This window comes from Aythya ferina, assembly GCF_964211825.1.
Source record: "Aythya ferina genome assembly, chromosome: 2".
In the NCBI taxonomy this organism is placed as follows: Eukaryota; Metazoa; Chordata; class Aves; order Anseriformes; family Anatidae; genus Aythya; species Aythya ferina.
Window position 1 is genome coordinate 126,916,505 of NC_140297.1, and position 22,750 is coordinate 126,939,254.

The 22,750-nt window shown below is 36.9% G+C and overlaps 1 protein-coding gene across 15 annotated transcripts in view; it reads right to left on the reverse strand.

Moving 5' to 3' along the window:
• EYA1 (EYA transcriptional coactivator and phosphatase 1) overlaps positions 1–22,750 on the reverse strand; it is a 163,795-nt gene that overhangs the window by 75,304 nt on the left and 65,741 nt on the right. For 11 of the 15 annotated variants that reach the window (XM_084509391.1, XM_084509390.1, XM_084509387.1 and 8 more), the window contains 2 exons: positions 9,292–9,341; positions 7,716–7,843 (listed from right to left, as the gene is read on the reverse strand). In XM_084509391.1, coding sequence (XP_084365517.1) covers positions 7,716–7,843; positions 9,292–9,341 — 178 coding nt within the window. Of the gene's footprint in view, positions 1–7,715; positions 7,844–9,291; positions 9,342–15,006; positions 15,230–15,697; positions 15,744–16,589; positions 16,741–21,219; positions 21,355–22,750 lie in introns of those variants that run through there. The other 4 variants (XM_084509381.1, XM_084509382.1, XM_084509380.1 and 1 more) reach the window with 4 other exon arrangements.

A 22,750-nucleotide genomic window follows, 5' to 3' on the forward strand; every position in this document is an offset into this window, starting at 1 on the left:
CAAAGGTTTCCTGAACTCCAGCAGGCTCAATGCCATGACCACTACCCTGATGAGTTTGTTCCAGTGCCTGATCACCCTCTTGATGAAGAACCTTTTCCTGACACCCAGCCTGACCCTCCCCTGTCCCAGCTCCATGCTGTTCCCTGGGGTCCTGTTGCTGTCACCAGAGAGCAGAGCTCAGCGCCTGCCCCTTCGCCCCCCCTTGTGAGGAAACTCCCCTCAGCCTCCTCTGCTCTGGGCTGAGCAAACCCAGGGACCTCAGAAGCTCCTCATATGTCTTGCCCTCTAGACCCTTCACCATCTTCGTAGCCCTCCTTTTGATGTTTTCTAACAGTTTTATGTCCTTCTTATACTGTGGCACCCAAAATAACACACAGTGCTTGAGGTGAGGCTGCACCAGTGCAGAGCAGAGCAGGACAATCCCTTCCCTCGACTGGCTAGCAATGACATGCTTGATGCACCCCAGGGAATGGTTGGCCCTTTTGGCTGCCTAGGCACACTTCTGGCTCATACTCAACTTGCCATTAACCAAAACTCATAGATCCCTTTCCATGAGGCTGCTCTCCAACCTCTTATTACCCACTCTATATGTGTATGCAAGATTACCTCATTCCAGGTGCAGAATCCAGCACTTGCTTTTGTTAACTTTCATACGGTGACAGTATTTGTAGCTGCTAATCAAGATTTAATCTGAGGAGCACACCCATGGGTTAACATGGTTCCATTCATTACAGTTAGGAGATAAGACTAGATCTAATATTCTTACCCCATGACACTCACATGTCAATTTATACCAAATGATTGTATCACCCATCCTTTCCAAACAGAGATGACATATACCCAGAAACAACCCTTTTAGAGTTATGGATTGTTTTATTTTTTATTTTTATTTTTCTCCTTCCTAAATTCTCCATTGGGAATCTGGCCATTGAAACTTCCCTACATGTGTGTAATATTATGTGCTGTGTGCATAAAATATCTGGACTCTTTAACCAAAGAAAGATGTAATGACCACACAACAATATAGTTGTGTGGTCATTACATCTTTCTTTGGTTAAAGAGTGCCTCCATAGGAGACAGAACATCAAGAGAAGTCAAGGCTGCTGTGTCATTTAGGTATACAAGACATATGACTGAGACACAAAAGCAGAAGGCAAATGACAAAGTACATGGGGCCTTTCATAAGTAGGAAATAATATCCATAACATTTGGCCAGGGTCTGAACTCCAGGACTATCAGACTTAAAGCCAAATTCATCCAGACAAAGAAGGATAGCACCAGTCTGTGTTCCCCTCTACTCAGCAGTAGCAGGAAACTTCCTAGCTTGTCTAATCAAAGCAGGTGGCGCAGGAACCTCTCTCCAAGTTTCTGCACTCACTGGCCAGGGGCCAGATGATGGCTAACGCTGAAGTGTGACCAAGTTTCATGCTTATTTTTCCCCTATGATAAGCAAAACTCCTCAGAAGACTACAAGATACAAATGTAAGTGCTAAATCATCTTAAGTGTCACAAGTCCCTGAAGTTGTTAAGGCTTTTCAGATATCACCTTATTAAGATGTGATCTTAGTCTAGACTTAAATGCCTTAGTCCTGTTCCCTGGAATGCACACCAAAAGAATGGACTGGATTTCCTTTTCTTCTGCATTACTGCTCATATGTATGATATTTCTATCTTACACTGTGCAATTGTGGATGTGTTACAGTTTTTAGTGAAGCAGTGAACTTGATGGGTTCTTAACATCCTGCAGCTCTTGATATCCTGTGGCCTGTGCGGCCATTGTGCCAGCAGGGCTCTGGGACCCCTCAGGCACACTCAGAGGGTGTTCTCATACTACCGTGCTCCATCCACAGTTAGGAATGGCAGGTGTTGCAGATGTCTTTATGAGAAGCTTGTGTAAATAAATTATGTTAAAGATTCTCTCTCTCTCTCTTTTTTTTTTTTTTTTTTTTTTTCTTCTTTTCGGGAGAGGGGGGAGTGGGGCAGGACTGAGGAGTGTGGGGCAGAATATTTTGCCCCTCAAAGGGATCTGGCAACCAGTCTTGTGACAGACTTTTCATTTAAAAAAAGTCCTTTATTTCAGGGAAATGTGATGGGGGAAAATGGTGAAACCTCCAAAACCAGACGCACATACATGATGAAAAAACAATAAATGCATGAATATTTATTTATGCTAGTCTCCTCCTCACTCAAGACCTTGCAATGGGAATTGCTGGCCTGAGCCAGCAAGTGAGTAGAAAGGTTTTTTCCCTGGCCAAAATGCTAGGAAAGTGGAATAATAGAGCATTATTCTACAAGTGCTCAGAAGAGACAGAAGGACTCTTGGTGAAGCTGGAGAACAAAAGCACAGATAAGACAAAGAGTCTGGAAGGAAGCCAATGTAATACAGCAGGGAAAAAAAAAAAAAATGTAAAGAGCAGGGAGAAAAAGGTAGTCCAAGTTATCCCATTGCCTTCACATAAACAGAGTGATGTGTATCTCATTTTTATCCTCTGTAAGTGGCAGCAGGTTGAAGAATATTACCAGTTCCTACAGACATCCAGATTACTTTTACCAGTCTGGTTAGCCTAGGACTACTGCAGTCTTTCCTCCAGACACAGAACTATCTTCTTGTGATCTTCCAGTGCAAAGTAAAGAAGTTATCATCCATTGTTCATGATACTAACACTCTAGAAATGCAAATATTAGATTCACCCTTATAGGTCTATTACTTTATGGTGTCCAAATGTGGAGGTACCACTGCATCAATTACAATTTTCATACCATCAAGCTCTTTATAACAAACACATGTATAGAAATGTCAGCATATATGATTGGCAAAAACTCCATAAATGAGCAACAAAAAGATATCAAAAGCCAAGCACCTCCCAAAGGAGGAACATTTTGTCTGATTGTCATCACTAAAACTTTACACTCTACAGCATACAATAAATAACTATTACTTACTAAAAATTAAAAAGAAGAAATTCACTGCCAATGTGAAAGCTTGACTGCAATACTGAAAGACTATTTTGAGTGCTACAAAGTATCATTAAAATTACATTGAATATTCAACATATTGTTTACTTTCAGAAAGCTACGTCAGTGTGTTCCATAACAACTACCAGGACATACCCACTCTATTCTTTAATCTTTTACTACACCATAACTTCAGAAAATGGTGAAATAATTCTTCCGAATTCTATAATACAGAAACAAGCCAGCAAAAATACTACCCAGTGCTTCTGAAACCCTTAAGATGAATTTCTATTCATTAGACTTAAGACAACCTTTCTAATGGCCAGCCCTCTTCACACAGTGGGGAACTTTGAATGCCTTTGTGTGGGATCTGATTCTCATGTTGCAGCAGGTACTTAAGAGCAAGAGCCCTTTTTTTTTTTCCAAAAGAATTTTGATGTCCAACTCTCTTTGAAATCTTCCTTCCTATGTATCTTTGAAAATCTGATCTTCAATTTGTTATCCATTTTCCCTTCCCACTTGATATGAAAATTCCTTCTCTTCATCCTTCTGAACACTAAGAAACAAGGGTAGATGCATCTCCATACTCTTAATGCAAATGATTGGTAGTTGCTTGGAATAAAGTCTCCTTCTCCCAATCTTCATTTATTCTTTTCCATTCCAGTTGAACAAAACATCTTCATGATATTTCTTCCTGTATGTAATCCATCAGAACTGATTTACATTCTTAAGATAAAAGTAAAGATCACTGTAGGTACAAAGTGAATATGACTGTCCACTGTGAAAAACAGCTTTTCAGCTGAAAATATTTTTTTTGTTTGTTTGTTTTTTTTTAAACATTACTCTCAGCCTTTCTCCTCTTAATACATTTCTACCCAAGTGGACACTTGGTAGTGTCCACAACTCCATTGTTGGAGTAGCCACTAGCTGTCTTATTAAAAAAAAATAAAAAATAAAAAGTCAAGTTTTAGCTTCTGTTGTTATTGTTTCTTGGAGTCCTTTAGTATCAACCTACCACTGCAATTTGCTGACAAAGGAGATTTAGAGGTAAGACACAACTGTGAATGTTTTGAACCTTACTTCAATTCTCTACTCTATTACAGATTTTCTTAGGCAAGTCATACAAGACCAAAATTTTAATAGTGTTGAGCATCTGCTGTTGCCTACAACAGAGGGTATTTTGTGGAAAAACACTTAAAGAGATCATGGAAAACTCAAACAGTACATTACTTATATCATCAGACTCCATGGTGGCATGCCAGGACTGCTTTTGCTGAGCGTCGTTAGCCAAATATTTTAGTGTTACTCTCCTGTATTTGTTCCTGAGAAATTTCTGACTGATCAAGATCTGTAATTTCCCTGTTGCTTCCCCATTACTGGTTTGAAGACCATGCCGCCTGAACTGGCCCAGAGAAAAGGAGTTAACCACCAAGCAATGTAATTACTTATTCTTGGTTATGACTTTTCTACTCAAGATATTAAGGAGATTTATTTTCTCCTCACCATGCATGTATCCAGAGCTATGAAGACCATCTCATGGTTTGCAACAAACTTAAATGAACAGTGTTTGATTTACAGAAATCACTATGTCCTAAAAGAAACCCAATGAGGAATTGCTACCTGAAAAGCAAAGTTGCAAATCCACCTTGTTTAAAAATCTTTAGAGAGAAGGAACTACATAACAGTTACCTAAAAAAAAAATAAAAAAATCTTCAGCTGTGTTCCTTGGCCACCACTACCTGGTCAGTTCTACACCACAGCAATTTTGTTCTACCAAGAGGAAATTAAGCACACAAAGAGTTATTATATCAAAGCTGCACACAGAGATTCAAAGCTGCACACTCAGACTCAATCACACACGTAGATCCCCATTCAGTGCTTTGAAAACTTACCACTAAGTGTGAAGCTAAAAATATTAGCTAATGATAGCGAGCTATCTTCCAACCACATCCTCTTGTAGAACAACATCAATAAGAGACAAGTCTGAAAATGTGCCTTAAAGGAATTAATGTACATTTGTTTGAAACAGGGCCATTTCACTTTGGGACAGTTTTTTTTTCTTTTTTCTTTTTCCTAATCTAGTGAACATATCCTGCACTTTGGGGTATGGAAACTTGCCTAAATCACGCCCATAGTCAAATCAAATTTAACATATCTTTACAACACATTTATAACATGCAAATAGCTGGAGGCCCTGTTTCTCACTCGCATGGAGGTCCTTTATGCCAGAAAAGGAGGGCTCTTTCATGCTAGTGAGAACGAGTGCATAGTAGATCAGAAATTGGTTTCACATATTATATTTAACATGTGAATGTTCAGCAACCCACATCTCCACTCCACGTGCAACAAACAAGCAAGTCAAGGTGCAGCGGTGTAAGAAAAGTGCTTGGCAAGCCATATGGCAGCATCCTTACAGTCTGTCATTTGCGTTTCAGCAGGGTTCTACTTAAAGAATCTCAAAAAAAAAAAAAAAAAAAAAAGAAAAAAGCCTCCTTCATTTAAAAAAAAAAAAAAAAAAAGTATAAACTCTTGCTGATGACACTCGCTTTTTTCTTAAGCCTGTGTAGCAGCTCAAGGAACCCAAAAGAAACATTTTGTCAACATAAAACAGATTATCAGCCAAATCCCATCTCTGGATTCTTAGGCTCACAAATTTTGTCTCTTGGAACACATCTAATTCAGAAATAAATTATTCAATTATGTTTCTTTCAAATTCCTGTCTCTGATTGTTCTTACATGGCACATAATGAAAAGCTTTTGAAATTTTGAATGTTTTGACCAGAATCACCGAGCACAAACTATTTCTCAAGATACTTTCTGGACAACATCTTACAACGCATGCTGACTGCACACTTCTAGTGTGTCCACCACAGCTCCACAAACCTGCAGCGGTCTGTGTGCTAGCACTTAGTAACCAGTCTGCAGTGCTGAGGAGAGTCATGTCACCTGAGGGAAAATTGCAAACAAAAGAAAACCATTTGGCTTCATCTCAGAAGTTAAACACGTATTTCACGCTTTATCTTTCTTGGTAGAATTCATCCAAAACCAATAAACCTGCACTTTAAAATTCTAAAAACAGGAAAAATAAGTTACTCTGTTTTAATTTACTTTTTTTTTTTGTTTGTTTGTTTTTTTGTTTTTTTTTTTAACTTATATAAACTCCAATACCTACTGAGAAGTTGGGATATAATTTCCAGAATTATTTGCTACATGAGTTTATGAATAGATAATCTAACTAATTTCCTGACAAAGTAATATTAAGCACCCAATTTTTCAGAATGTAAGCCCACACAAAACAGCTATTAAGAAGTCTGGCCATATGGTGGGTGTCTTTCTGTGTTTCAAGGAACACGTCATATTTTTGTGCTAAAGCTACATTCAAGCTGCATATAAGGTACAAAAGCTAGTGAGGTTTACTGCAAAGGCTTTTGCAAGTAAGAGAGATTTTAAAGTGCTGACCAATTTTATCCTGTACCAAAACTGGTATATACCTCATAATATGATACAAAAATAAAATTGGCATTAAAAACAAAGATGACTCATCTGTGGACATGAAATATTTTTCTTCTTAAACTACATTAACAATTTAGTTCTTTATTCTTAAAACAAATTTAAAAAAAATATTGTTTTTTAATTACTAAAATATTTATTGCAGCAGTAGTTTTACAGCAATAATAAAAAGTAAATTATACACAACCCTGGCACAAAAGTCTGTTAATCTGATAACCCATAAACCCTCCCCACTACAGAGGACTCCAATTAGAATGAATAACAGAGATGTTTGGGGAATTGAGGGGGGACGACATCTGTTTGATTGACATGTGCCTTTCCTGGAAGAATGTAATGCATGTCCACAATCCTCAACAGTCTGACAGCACTAACATGACACAGTTTTTAAAGGGGAAAAAAAGGCATTTCTCTGCTACAACAATATTTTAACTCTAAATTTATATTGAAAAGTTTTATTTAAAAATTTCAAGTAATGCATTAAAAACACCGTCCACAAAGCTAGCCAAACATCATGTATGATCATTCCTACTATAGCCATAGAAACGTTACAGGAAAGAGTATTTTCACTGCTTATTATATAAATCCTTCTGTATTTCATTATATGTCATTACTGACAAAGCAGTTCAGTTGTTCTGCTGTTAGTATTCTACTGAGAACAAACATAACTTATCAACTGGCTGACTGCTGCTTGAAAAATAGGTATCAGTTTACCCCATTGAATTACTACACCTGTTTGAATTTTGGCCACTCCATCAGAGCAGCAAGCTAGCCCTAGGAAATTTCAACACTCAGTTTTATTAGCCTATTTGACAAAACTTTCATAGCCTTAGGAGCTTGCTAAAAGTGTGAACATGAAAAAAAACACTGATATAGGGAAAAAGACTGAAAGACTGCATTTTGCAGTACAACAAATGTAAACACTTCCTTTCTCCTCATCACTAAACCAGCCTTTCAGGTTTTATGGATTTTTTTTTTTTTTTTTAAGTTCTGCACATACTACCTGCTCAGTCCATTCAAACTATGTGAAAGGAACATATAACAGGAATGAAAGCTATTGTTGAAACTTGATAATAGTAACTGTTGATAAACACTGAACATCAGATTTATAAACCACATTACATAAACAAGTAGTACCTTAAATAGTAAAACATTTTTCTCTACATAGTTTACTGACTGCAAGAGCAGTGATGCAGCAAGGAGAACACACAAACTACAAAACACTAAAAAAAAAAAAAAAAAAGGTAGCTCACCTTCTGTGCCATTGGGTGTCATGGAATTATTATTTATATGAGAGTTATCAAGTTTTGGACCACTGGGGGATTCACTACTACCACTTAGTCGGCTATGTGGGCTGGCTAGATCCTGCATTTCCATAGACCTAAAAACAAGATGCGTCTAGTTTTAGTGGCATGTTCAATCTGGATTACAGAGGAATTACCGGTATGACATGCAGCCTGCTCTTAATTGGCATCCTCAACACATTTAGTAAAAAATGATCCGCTTCTCCCAATGTGATTTTTTCTAATGTTAAACTCACTTTGTTGTGCCACACACAACTGATCATCGAGGGCAATTACTTCTGCAGTTTCTAACAGAATAAAATATAGATACAATGTACCGTACTTTAAACATTCATGACACCTTCTTTTTTTAAGATATGCACAAAGATGGAATCACCACTATATGAATCCATATATTCTCTTAACAACAAATTAACACTGTGCTTTCAAGATTTACCATTCAGTGGCAATATAATGGGCCTCTAAACCAAATAAAACCCTTGAAGCAATTGTTGAAACCTGTCATCTACTGACAGGGAATGAGATATTCCTGATGTATGTGTTTACTCTGGCAAACTACTTAATTGTTCCTCTGTTTCCGTTGAAACGAACGCAGCATTAAAACATTATTATGTCTGCTCACTTGTTTGCTTTGTGGATTACATAAACTGTGCCCAATTGAAAAGGGATATGACCAACATACAGTGAATCCATATAGGCGTTAGTATGCCTTAGCACTCTGCAGTATCTCAGCAGCTGTCGTTCAGTCAAAATAATAAGAGAGCAATTCAGATTCAATGCAAAAATTAAACATTTACACAGCACACAAGCAGCTGAGTACGTCTGATTTGTGTTGTTAATAGCCTCGTATAAAAAAAAACAATAGACCTCACCACTATGACATATCCCCTCATTTATGTTGGAGAAACTTATAAATGAAGTGCCACATATTCATTTGTGTATAGCTAACACTTTTCATAATGTTTTTGCTATACTTATTTTAATTGCTCCAAGTAGAAATTTCACAGGTTACAGTGCCTCCGAGGCATTTGAACCCACACATTTTCTGTTTAAAAGAAATGCTTAGGCTCTTTTAGAGACTTATTAAAATTATATATAAAAAAATCCTTCCACTGTAGTGGTATAAATATCCTTAAACATAAGTGTAATTTCACCTATGAAGTTTTCATATTTTGACTGAGAGTTTATTGCAAGTTCTAAACACAAACCCCTCATTTTGTATTTTGTTGCTTAAACTAATGTGCAGATTAAAAAAAAAAAAAAAAAAAAAAAAAAAGAAAATGGTTCCACAGTTAGTTAAAAAAGAAAATACCTAGCACAAAGTAAAACAATTTAGTGAAAACCAGTACTTGCTCACAGCTGACAGACTTTGTTGCACACACATACAAGAGAAGATCCTGCGCTTATTGATCTGCTCCATGTGGAAAACAAGAATAAACATTTACTTATCACCTTAACATATCACCTGAAGGTAAAGAAAAAAAAAAAGTTGCAGAAAAATAGCAATTTTCAATCATATTCTTACCTGCAACTGGAGGAAACAGCAACATCTGAACCAGTTTGGGACTTCTGCACCTGTAAACCAGGGAGACAAACAGAAGCCTCTATTACTCCGCTCTCATACGAGGCCTTAATTTAAACAAAGACCATCACCGCAGATGACAATTCTGTCCTTTAAACCAAAAAGGAGAGGAGGAGGGCACGGCGCCGGTGAAAGGCATATTGTCTTTAAATTGAAGGCTCGCCTGTTGTTTCGTCGGCAGGTCCCTCTCCCTCCTCCCCGCGCTGGGGACGGCGGCCAAGTGCCGGGACAGTGATTCATCAGGGGCCGTGACAGCTGCAGAGGGGCTCACTCCTCCCCCAGCACCGACGCTGCGCACCCCAGCGAGGGCAAGCCCCCCAAGGGCGGCGGGAGGGAGCCTCTCTGCGCCGAGCCCCCCAGCATCCTCCGCAGCTCTAAAGCTCCCCTTTTGTTCCTGCTGCCCGAATCCTGTCTTGCTCCCATCCCCTTAGCTCTTGACAGCTTCTTGCCCTCATCACCTTGGCCGTCCTCTTCCTCTGCTCTTTGCCATCCAGCCCTGCTTCCTCTGGGGACCCCACAAGTAACCGCACTCCAAAAATGAGGGGCAGAGCAAGGCTGACACAATTATTATTATTATTATTTTTTTTTTTTTGGAGAGGTGTGAGGGGGGGAATGGAGAATAAGAGGGAGGTCTGCCTACTGTGAAGATCTCCAATATACGAACTACATTGTTACACAACCATCTCCAAAATGAGCCCATCACCAAGTGCAGTGAATTAAAATAAAGCACATGTTATCGCACAAGGTCTTACTCATAAAAATTCCAGTTGCTAATGAAATTTCTGATAAAATGACTTAAAAGAACACTTTTGGCTAACTATATGTTAGGAAGCTGCAGCATTTACCTCTTGAGCTCCCTCATCGAAAAAGGAATCTGGTTCCACTGGGAAGCCCAGCAATAATTTTCCAGTTTAATAAAATGACTCCTTTTATAACTCAGGTGAGTAATAGATTTTCATATCCTATTAGGAAAACATTGCTGCTCTGCTAACAGACCCTTCTCTGCGGCCAGTAAGGATTGTCAGCAGGTGATAAAGTTCAGGTGAAGATATGCTGCTAGATACTGTTAGCCTAAAAGTACACAAAAGCTTATCCGGGAAAGGTATGTATCATCCTAATGTCTGCATTGAGAATCTTTCATGTGCATTTCCATTCAACCTGAACTGACATCTCTTAAGTGATCACAGAGCAAAGGCAAGAGAGATGAGGCATTTTAAGTGCCATAAAAATCATCCAAGCAAATCCTACTTATGTGTTTGTAGGTTTTTTTTGTTATTTTTAATCACCGACAGAATTACTACTAGCAAGAGTAAACAACTGCTAGGGGCAGCCAGGCAATGCATAACGTTACAAATGATGTCAAGAAGCATGTAATAATGCACGCTGAAAAACATCAATCTTTTTATAACTGGGCACTTAAAGTACTGCATAACGTGCTTTTCAATACATCAGAGCATGCCAAATCAAACTAGATGAGCAGCTACATTCAAAACTGAGCATTTTGTTTTAATGTTTTTTTTTCAATCCTTTACCCTCAAAACTGCAGCAGAGTGCCTTAGGATATGTTTCTGCTGTTACTTCTAAACACCTGGAAAAAATTATAGGTGAGAACTAAGTTTGCTTACAGAGCTATCTTCACTCCCTCTTGCACAGAATACTTTAAAATGTATCTTTTATAATAGAAAATAATTCCCCTTAAAAATAGATGTTTCAATTAACTGATATTTTCAGACGTACCCTACAGTATTATTCATACTTCACTGAACTCTAATATACATTTAATCCTCACTATTTTATTTCTTAAATTAAAAAAAAAAATAACTTCAGTACACTTATAAATATACACATCAATATGCATGTGTGTTTACAGTGAGACATTTGAGGTTTCATGGGAGAAGTTAAAAAAAAAAACAACTCATTCACAGAGAATTAAATATATACCTTATATGTCCTCTTACACTCTATGATTTGTGAAAGTTCATATCCACAATCTTCACTTTCATTAGACATACTTTAGATATATTCCTTTGTGTCTCAAGAATTATTTAAACCATGTGTTGCACGTTACCATATTTAAAAATGACTCTTTAATCAAAATAACTTTAAAACAACTAATCCTCACTTAGGCTGGTCAGCTGAATCCACATAGTGGTCCAGGAAAAATAAATCTACTCTCAAGAATGCGAATGCAGACAACAATTAGACACAGATGTGAGTGAAATTAGTTACAGTTTACAAAATGCTACACTTCACATGCTTTCAGTTTTTTATGTGTAGTACAAAATTACAATGTAGTAAGGAACCACACTTATGATGACTAGTTCATAGAATAAAAACATTTCTGGGTGGCGTGTGCTTGCTCTTGTATATTCTCCCATTTTGCCAACAGATTTCTGGGTAATTGAAGTTCTGCAACATAACTCACATATCAAACAAAAACTGGAAAAAAAAATGCAATGGCCTAACCCGTCCAGTCAAAGGGGCACATTAAAAAAAAAAAAAAAAAATCAGAAAAGCTGTCACTCACCATTTATTCTCTGCACTCTGCTTAAAGTAAAAATGCCATATATGATAAATGACATGCACATTCTCCTTAATACATGAAAAATATTACCGCATATAATTTGATTGTGGTGAGTAACATTAACATCTTTCTGTTTAGAGTGGATCGCACTACATGGGCACATGATGCGAAAAAAAAAAAAAAAAAAGAATGATAGCAAGGCTACTTAAAATTCATCCATTTAAGAATCTTAAATCAGTAACATCAAATTCTGATTAGTTAATGAGGTCTTTTAAGTTTGCCTTTTTTTCTAATTAAATTTATAATTCTTCACAGATGTAGGTTTTGTTGATGTTCAATTTGTCTCTCTCATTTTGTTAAACCTCACATAGTACTCCACCAATCCATTGAATAGCCACATTAAATCTGTTAATACCATGCTCTTCAACCCCAGAAATTATTTCCAGAAGGCAAACTTGCTTTGAGAGATCATCAAACAAGACTCAAGGTACACATTTTATCACATTTTCCCTACCACAGAGCTCAGGATGCGGAGGAAAATTCATGACTTTTGCACTGTTTATTATACTTTGCTAAATTACAAATCAAAAGCATCTGACAGAAGATCATGTATGAAGCCAAAAAGTTAATAATGTTCTGTGAAAAGTAAACTGTAAATGGGAAGGGATTCTAAATTTCAGCAGCACAGAGCAAATAAAATGTAGGTACTTGTCTAAATTACAGGTTTTCCACAGTATTTTTGCTTGCTAGAAGCAATTTTTTTAAATAGCCATAATTTAAAACATTTTTCCAGCTGAAAAGAAATTTTCTAAGTGAAAATAAGAAGTTAGCCCAGAAAACTATAGCCAGAACACGAGCTTTTTCTTAAAATGCATTTCTACTTAAGGAAACAAATTTTATAGACAATAGCAATTTTGAAATCAGTATTCCTCCTTAGGGGAAAAAAAAAATCTGTCATTTTTAACAGGGAGTGAAGGGAAAGAGACTTTTTCCTCAAGCTGCCTTCTTTTCTTCCTTACAAGTGCTACACAATCAGTATCTACAGACATAATGGTTTCAGCAGCCCAAACGTTCCAAAACCAAAATACAAATTGGCTACAAAAAGGCACCTTGCTGACAACACATGCAACTTCATCATACTTTCACTCTTTAAATAATTGTATCGCTAGACTATAAGTGAAGAGGCAAAACTCTTTTGCTAGATACTTCAAAGACAAATTGCACTTCTTAAAACAGAAGCAGATAATTACAGCTATTTAATTTTTAATTACTAGTTTAAATTCTTCTGAGAGTGCTTTCCTGCATACTGAGTTCACACACTTATGAATGAAACGTTTGGAAACACAAGCAATGTCTCCCTTTTAAGAAAGAAGTGCTCAGTGTGACAATGCTCCCATTATGACCAGACATTTAAGAATGCCTCTCTGCTTCTCCAAGATTTTCTTGGCTCCCAAGAAATATTTCATACTTATTGAAATTCAAACAAAATGATTACTCATTTTTTTTTTTTTTTTTCCCTGCTCACTCCAAAGGCAAACCGTGACTCAAGCAGTCTGTCACTGCGCTGGGCTCCTCTGAGGGGACGGCTGCTCATTTACCAGGCCTTGGGAAAACTGCAGCTTAAAGGTGCTTGGCTGACCACTGCGCTGCATGCACTTGCGAGCAACATATAAAATGAGGCATGCATAAGTGCCTATGTATATTTAAAAAGTATATAATGTGTTATATACACACATTGCACACGATGTACACACACACATGTATGCAGACATATAGGCATTATTTATTTTACATGTCAAACCAGTAGCCTGTGTCCTGGCAGATGCTTTGCAAACTGTCTCAGTATGGGATGGAAAATAAAATTCCTTATCTGTGGTATCTAATGTTCAAAACTTCCAGGGATGCACTGAATGTTTCCATTTCTTTCCCAAATTTTCTCTCTGTGATCAGTTTAAATTTAAACAAACTACAGGAAATGTACTATTTTTTTTTTTTTCACTCTGAAAGCTATTAACTCTTCTGCTTGTGCATCATTCTTAAATTCTTGTTAAAATAAATAAATAAATAAATAAATAAATAAAAACAACACCAAAAAACCCTCCAACCTTCTGAGAAACACTTGAAAATGCACCTTTACTTTTCCAGAATAAATGTTTCACTGCAAAAGACAGTCATCTTTCTTATTGGTGTTTGTCCAAAATACCTACAGAAAGACAGACTTGGGGATGTTTTGGGTCTCTCAATCTCAAGATTTTGAGAAGTAAGTTTCATGAAACTTCAAAAGCCACATAACTTCCTCGTTCTGAGCCCGCAGTTCTAAAAAAGCCACCTAAAATGTCAATAAATGTCAAATATTCCACTTGTGTAGATGTTTATTCTGTCATCTTGAAAAGTTCTCCTGTGGGGATCTGTGTGTTTTCCTTGGTGTTTGGAAAATTTAAACACATTAAGCAAAAGGATTTCCTGCTTCAGAAAGTGCTGTCAAAATCTCTGTCATGCATTCTTCCCTCCATTTTTTTTTTTTTTTTTTATTATTTTTCTCACGCTCTCGTGTCTCTTTTAGAAAGATCTGCAGATTCCCTCCCTGTGTTACTTGCCTTCCCCGGCATGTAACGTCTCGCCATCACGGGCTTTACATTTAACGAACCATTAGCACTCGAGGAAATCAAACAGGAGAATCCCCAAACCTGGCTGAACACAATAAATAGACCCACGTTAACATCTGCTTTGTGGCAAGCCTGCAAACCCCAGCCTGAAACACGGCCAAAATTAAGTGCCGTACCTAGTGATTTATAAGCGAGGATCGCTCTCACCGGCAGCGGCAGAAAGAAAGCACCCCTGCACCTTCACGCCAGGTTAATCGCCGCCGCTGAAGGAGTGTGGGCTGATCCGCAATTAGGCTATTTTCTTTCTCTTTATTTTACTTTTATTCCCTCCTTCCCCCTCCTCCTTTTTTTTTTTTTTTTTTTTTTTCAATTTCTCCCCTTTTTTCTTTTCTCTCTCTCTCTCTCTCCTTTTTTTTTTTTTTTTTTTCTTTTTTTCCTCTCTCTCTCTTTTTTTTTTTTTTTTTTTTTTTTTTCCTCGGTCTTTTCCTCCCCCTCCTGCCGCTTCCACACCTCCCGCCTGGTACTCACGGTGCTGCCGGGGGGGGCGCGCAGTCTCCGCTGCGGGGCGGCGCGTTGCTTCCGCGCCGGCGGGCTCAGCGCGCGGCTCCCGCCATGGCGCAGCGGGGCGCGCAAAGCAGCGCAAAAAGCAGCGCAAAACAGCCAGACAAAGCCTCGGCGGAGGCTGCCTCCGGCCCCGCCGCCTGTTTGCTCAGCCGCGTAGGTCTGCCCAGGCAGTGCCTGGAGGCACGCTGCCGCTCCCGCTCAGCCTCCTCACTCCCCTTTTTCTTCTCTCTTTTTTTTTTTTTTTTTTTTTTTTTTTTTTTTTTTTTTTTTATCCCCCCTCTTTGGGTTTTGTTTTTGTTTTTGTAAGGCAAACCGCAGCTATTCTCTTGTCCCGGCCTTATTGGTTTAAAATGCGGCGAGGCTTACGCGGCCCTGAAGGCAGCCTCCCCGCCCGGGCGAGGTGCACCGGAGGCTCCCGCTCCGCGGAGGCTGCGCGCCCCTGGCCGCCACCCGCACCTCGCCCCGAGCAAGTAATGGGACTCCCCCCCATCCTCCCTTCACCCCCCCCCTTCGTCTCCCTCCTCATTTAAATAGCTTAATTGTGTGTCGCTTCGTCCCCTCTAGTAAGCCGGCTTTAAACAAAAGCCATCCTAATAGAATAACTGGAATTAAAACAACATTATATCAATGAGAGAAGCTAAATAAGGATACTCACAGAGGCTCTTAAGCACACAAGCAGCATGCACGTCCGGACATGCCGTTTTGATTGGATATGTAACAGATTTGTTCTCAAATATCTGAGATTCTTGCAACCTTGTAAAGAAAGGGTCTGCTAAAACTATTTAAGCCAGCCTTCTCCAATTTGAAGGTATTTATTAAATAAAGTGTCTGGAACTTTTTAAACAGTTTAAGCCATGCAGATACATGAAATATCTGTATTTCTAAAGACGATCGTAAATACAGTCAAATTTGTATTTTAAATTGTTACTACTAAAGTTTTAATATTTAGAACTGTGCAAAGGCCTTTTCCGTAGACCTTAGAAATGTTTCCATAGAAGAGAGAGATGGTTGCATAGAGTTAAATTTGAGCATTAAGTAACAGTAACTCTTTAGAGCTTAGCTTTTACCAATCAATAAGTAATTAAATAACTTAATTAGTAAGCCATTAAACTGAAATGGCTTTATGATACATTTCTATTACAGCACTTTTAGTTGCTCCTAATTCAAAAGGAACTGTTTTAAAAATACATACGTTATGTTAAAAACCACTATAACGTACACAATAACTACATTTGTCCAGGGCTCTCTGGAGCATTTCCACTTTGTAGAGAGTATCTTGCAATTCATGTAACTTATTTTTCTACAGTTTTTCAGTACACGTAGTCCAAATATGATGAGGAAAACAGCCTAATGATTTGCAGTACCAAAAAAAAAAAAAAAAAGGTCTTCATGCTATGACAGGTCTAAAGTACTAAATAAAATGAAATAAAATAAATAAATAAATAATGAAACAAACCAACAATGCTAGTTTGTATAAATAGATTCAAACATCTTTTTTCTTAAAAAAAGAAATAATCTTTGGTTATTCACTGCTAGTATATCCTTACCTTCAATTAACTAATCTGCGAATGAAAGCAATACTTCTAGAGGAGAAATATCTTCTGGCTACTACATCCGAGTAAGCGATACATTATTTTGTAGAAAGTATATTGGGAATACTTCAGGAAAGCAGATCGTTTTGCAAGGCTACAAGTCAACCTCTAGCTGAAAAGGCACCTAAGATTTCATTTTGTTTAGTGCAGAAAAGGGATCTCGGTATAGTCCCATACCATATATGGGAGCTCATGTCAAAATAAGCAGATTTCTATTGGGCCCGTCCGGGTAGCCAGCACAAACAGAATCCATTTACTTCTTTATATTCACAAAACAGATCTCATGCCAAGAAAACTATCCACGATGTTCTATATTAAACTGTGAAAGAACTACAAATTACTCATTATGGAGACAGGCAGTTTTGTCAGGTAAAATTCACTGAAATAATCAAATTCAAGGAAATGCAGTCATTCTGAACTATTGTTCCAAATCCTCTGGAAAATACTTGCTGCTGAAGCATTTACAAGTGTAAATAAGACCATTTAAAATAAAAATCTACTCCATCCTGTATAGAGTTAAAGTCTTGTTTCCCTGCCTCTAACCATTAAATGAAGAAGGTCAGGGACATGTTGTCAGGAAGCAGAAGCTTATTTTTTTCTGAAAAAATCACAAAAAAATATGGTATTGTTGCTGTGAGGTACTATCTGACACTGGAAAATGTAACCTAACACCCTCTCTCCAAAATAACGATATTTAAATGATGCTGTAAAAATCCAGAAATGATGAAAAAATAAGTAAAAAACGAATGTACCTTCCACTGTTGCATGAGAATTTTTGCATAAGTATACCCTAACAGTGACAAATAAATATCACAAATATATGAATAAATTTTACTATTGTGAAAGTAAAGCTTACTGAAAAAGGTTTACTGATGGAAACTGCAGTCCCTAATGGGAATTTTGTCTAAGTAATAACTTTAGGAGTGTGCCCAGTCTCTGTATTTAATTAAAATAGGAGACATCCCCCCAACACATACAGTGATGATGTGATGATAAACTTGGGATAAATTACACAGGGGCTAAGATGAACTGAAAAAGGGTGTTGACAATGGCAAGAAAAGAATTGGCTTTGAATTTTTTAATCTCTTCTGTAGTATCACACGTAGATTGTATGGGAACTGAAGTCATATGAATGAAACTTATAGAGAAGGGATATAAGATAAAGTGAGGTCCTCTGTGTTTATACAACCATCAAACAGTACCTTAAAGGTCTTTATCTGATGTCTGAAGATCAGACTTCAGATTGGTGTATATCATTACCCCATGGCATGGTCTAACCTATGAACTTACCATACAGCTGATACTATGGAACAGATCCTCATTTGTTTTAAGTCAGTGTTTATTATTGCTTATTATTATCATTATCATTATCATTATTATTTCAACTTCACCTATTTGAAACCAGGTTATATGCTTGTCACATATAAAGCAAAAGTTTATTTACCTGGCTTCTTTTTGCTTTCTTCTTCCAACTAACTGCATACCAAATCAGTGCAGACTGGGTTGTTGATCACCGTCACCCCACATAAATTTTAAATCACAATTACACTAACACTGGGTTTGGAATAGAGATTTCAGTGGGATTTGTATCTGTTTACATCAAGCATGAATTTGCCCTGATTCTGCATTCCTGTTGATTTAGCTGGCATCTCAAGAGTAATAAGAAGAACGGGGGCTATTACATAACATCAAGTGTACAATGAGCTGTTGGGTATATTTTTACAACTATTACTCACACAATATGGTTTTAACTCCATACGCAGTGTCACACACTCACTTTAGCACCAGTGAAATGGGTACATTCTGATGCAATATTGACTGCTGCTTAGATGCCAGAATTACAGATGTACTAATAATTAAGAACAAAATATATATAAGATGGATATGGAACAGTGTTTGAAGGTTTGTCTCTAAGTAGGAGATGCTGCTGAAATATTTAACGTTATAAATACATACAGAAAGGCCACTGTAAAGCAAAAGGTGCATCCTGTTGCTCCTGGAAGGTTCCGTGCAGCTCTTCCTGTAACAACTGCAATGCAACGTCAGAAGCCTCTGACACAGGCAATATCTGTCCTATGTCTCCATACAAGTTTTATCTTACACATAGCAGCTGTTGCCTAGAGACGTCCCTGGCTGGAGCAGAAGTTTGCAGCATTTGACAGGAGCCCTTATTGTCTCACGCTACTCATGTGGTCAATAAGTAGGAAGACCTTGGTAATTGCAAACGAAACAAACAAACAAAAAGAGTGTTAGAATTGAACCATTTTAGCTGTTCTGTCCAGAAACCAACAGTGTGATTAAGGACAATTTAATTAGATTATTTCAAAATACACAAAATAAAATTAATAATGAATTAAAGTCCAAGAGTAATTCATTGCTGCTTAGATTACTTGAAGTGTGCATGAGCGGCTAGCCAAAATGACACCTTTGCTAGTTTGCATGGAATTAGACTTATTTTAAGTCAGCAAAGTCAATATGAATGGCAAGATCATTTTGTATAATTTAAAATAGGAAACAGTAATCTTTATTAATGTGGAGTAGATATTGCTTTAGCTTTTTTTTTAATGAATTCATGACTTAACACAATTCTGAAATTATTCTTGACAACTGTGATATAAAAAAATGTGGAGATTTTCCTCACAAGTGGTCATACTCAATGTTGATAGCAAATACACTGATCTTCCTCAATTTTTCACTTTCCAAGATCTCGGTATGCATGCATTTTGTTGTTGGTGTTGTTGTAGGTGGTGATGTTTTTGAGTTTTGCTCTTTTTTTTTGTTTTTGTTTTTTGTTTTTGTTTTTGGTTTTGTTTAATTGTTTGCATCGTAAAACCATTATGTAACAGGGAAAAATATATAGCATATACAAGTTTATAGACACAACCAGTGTAAACTATAAATATACACAATAAAAATTACTGAAAATTAAATATTTTAGCAGGTGAAGGGGAAGGTTTTCTATGTGAAGGTAAGATTTAAATGTTTCCAATACATACATCTCTCACACCACTTTTCTTTTAGAAATCTCATCAAGGTAATTATACGTATGGGTACCACACAAAGACACTGATTACTTTTGGTCCCCAGAACATCTGAAGTAGATACTCTACCCAAAAGTGATGGCATTGCTTTTCCCCAAAGATGGGGGAAATCAGAGTCCACAACACTCTGGAGGCAGTGTTTTGAGATCTGCTCCTGATTTAAGAGTAATGTTGTAGCTCTAACTACAACAGTCTTAATTTAGGCAGTGTCTTATCTATTAAATTGAACTACTGAAAATTAGTTTCTGTTTTCCAATAAAGTTCAGTAGCCTTACAGGGATATTTTTAACACTGTGGCACCTAAGAATCAGTGAGAATGTCACTTCTTTGCACAAAAACCTCAGCTTGAAAGATACATAAATATGTTAGCAACTCTTTATGAAAGTAGTCCTGGTGAAGGCTGGCTGTGTAATTATTTTTATATGGAGAATAAGCAGTTTTGCAAGAGAGGTTATGAAATGAAAGGAGTAAATTGCAACCTGTGAGCATCCTAGGGAGAGAGCTAATTTTTCTCATTTACATAAACATTTTACGCCAGCTTAGCATGGAAAATAATTGCCTAAAAATTGAAAATAATCATCCTTCACTGTGATATGTGAATAATAATTTTCTTACAAAAATAAACAAGCAAAATCAAATACACCAGTGATGATGCGAAGTAGCTTGCTATCACTCTAATGGGCAATAAAAAACATACTCTGTAGTTCCTCAGAAGACTGTTGTATGAAGAATGCAGTACAAAGGAGAGATTACCAATAAGCTGACAAAATAATCAAGCACCGTTGTTCTGTAAAGACTATAAAACATATCATTTCACACAGATGCAATTTTTCCATACTTCAAATTCCCGCAACTATTTAAGCCTTCCTCATCTTTCATTTAGTGCTTCTAAAAAAAAGTTAGAATTCACAAATCATTGCAAGTTTTTTTTTTTTTTTTTTTTTTTTTTTAGCAATAACTTATATTTTGCCAGTGGTATAAATACAACTCACTGTATAACAAGAGTCAGCTCAGTAATTCTAGACTGTCTTTTCTCCAACTATTTTCCATTAACATGAACAAAAACAGTTTTGTCAGCACCTCTTATAAGGTGAAAAGGGAAATGGAAAGTTCCTCTGTTTTTCAGATCTGATTTAAAGTGGTATTCAGAATTCTTAATTTTGCAAGAAAAACATGTTTGTTCACTAACCACAGAAACAATAGGTTTATTTGTTGTAAATTCCATTTTGCTGTTATTTCCTAAATGCATTCCGTATTTTTTTCCTGAAGCATTATGCATGTCACCATTCAACAGTAGATGGAGCAGTAGATTGTTACTGTATTTTACTTATCTGTGTCAATTATTGCATAATTTTTCTGCTGCTGACATGTAAGACTGGACAAGCAAATACAAAAAGAGATAAAGAAATTGTTAATTAAATAATTTAGAACTATGAAGAAAACAGAACAAGAATCCAAGCTCACTCTGGTAAATGGTTAAGAAAATCCTGCATTTATAGCTTAATAGACAAGATTCATAAACACACATGCATAAAATTACAAACCTTGTGTTAGCTGAATACAGTAAATATGAACATCCTTAACCTTGAAACACTCAGTCACAATATTTTTCTTACGATGATCGGGAATGATGAAGTCTCTTCTAAAAGTGAAGTTCATAAATATTCCACATTTTAGGCCTTGTAATGAAAAGGAAAAAGTGGAAGTCTAAGTTAAAATAATCATTACAAGGACAACTTATTTTACACTCTCATCAATTGCTTTTCTATTAAACTGTTTATATGAAATTTACCGTAATAAATTGTTTTGAACTTGACAGTAATTATGCCATGACCCTCATTTGTTCAGCACGGGTTAGATTCCTCTTGCCTAACTGTAACCACCTAAAATGAAGATCTTAAGATGGTCATCCCAACCCTTATCTTTGGTGGAGACAGACAGACAGATAGTTCCAGTTGATGTGTCTAGGGAGGCTCCCAATTTTGAAATTTCCTCTCCCTATAGACATAGATGATCACCTGAAGCTAGATTTCAGGTTTGGATGGCTATGGGTTCCCTAAGATTCCAGGCTTTGTACAGTTTCTCTTAAAATCAACTGGGTCTCAATAATAATTGTGTTCACAGAAATTTCAGTTGCTGCATACTCTGTTTTGAAACTTCATATAATTACTTAGCGTCAGACTGCCAGTATTTGTTGTTACAAATCAAGGCCAGGGGAAAACTTCTCAGATGGCTTCAAAGTTCCAGTTCTCATCGACAAGCCCACTGCCCTCCCCCGCTTCCTTCCAGCAGCATTAACTTTTTCTCTGCAATCTCACAAATCGGAAAAAGAGTAACCTCTAAAGCTGTTTTAGACTGAAGGTCAGAATTCAAAGGATTGGTAACTTTATCCACAGAGCCCTGCAATGACATTGCTATTGGAAACACACCCAGAAGCACCAGCACTCGAGATGTTTTTATTAAGCAATGTCAATAGGTACGAAATCTGAAAGTGCTTTTTTTTTTTTTTTTTTTTTTTTTTTTTCTCATACTGTAAGGTTTATCAAGATTTGTATTTGCAAGAGATCAAATTGCTTTCTGCCACTGAATTTTAGTTTAATGTTCTCTGAGGTAAGGAAATTGGGCTCTGTGTTACATGCTAATGAAAACAGCAGCTTTGGTTTGTTTATCTAAATACTTAAAGAGAGGCACCTCCTGCAGCCAAAATGTAAACAAAGCTTAAACTCCTTTTACTGCATGGATACTTCCAGGCTGCTAATGCAGATTTTTTTTTTTTTATTTTTTTAAAAAATTAAATGCATTATACAGATTTTCTACACGTATTTCCTGCTTGACAATCTACCATTCCAAAGAAGTATTTCGTTCCTAAACCAATTATTCATAATTACACCTGTGTTTTAAGTCCATGAACATAAAATGACAGATCCCTTTCAGACTTAGGCTCAGAAAAGAAGAACACAAAAGGCAGTCAGTATGTTTGTCTCTGCAGACCCAACATTAATTTAGAGGAAACAGACTAAAAAAAAGATTTCAAGATGGTTTCTCAAGAATTAAGAAGAAGAGACAGTTTGATTT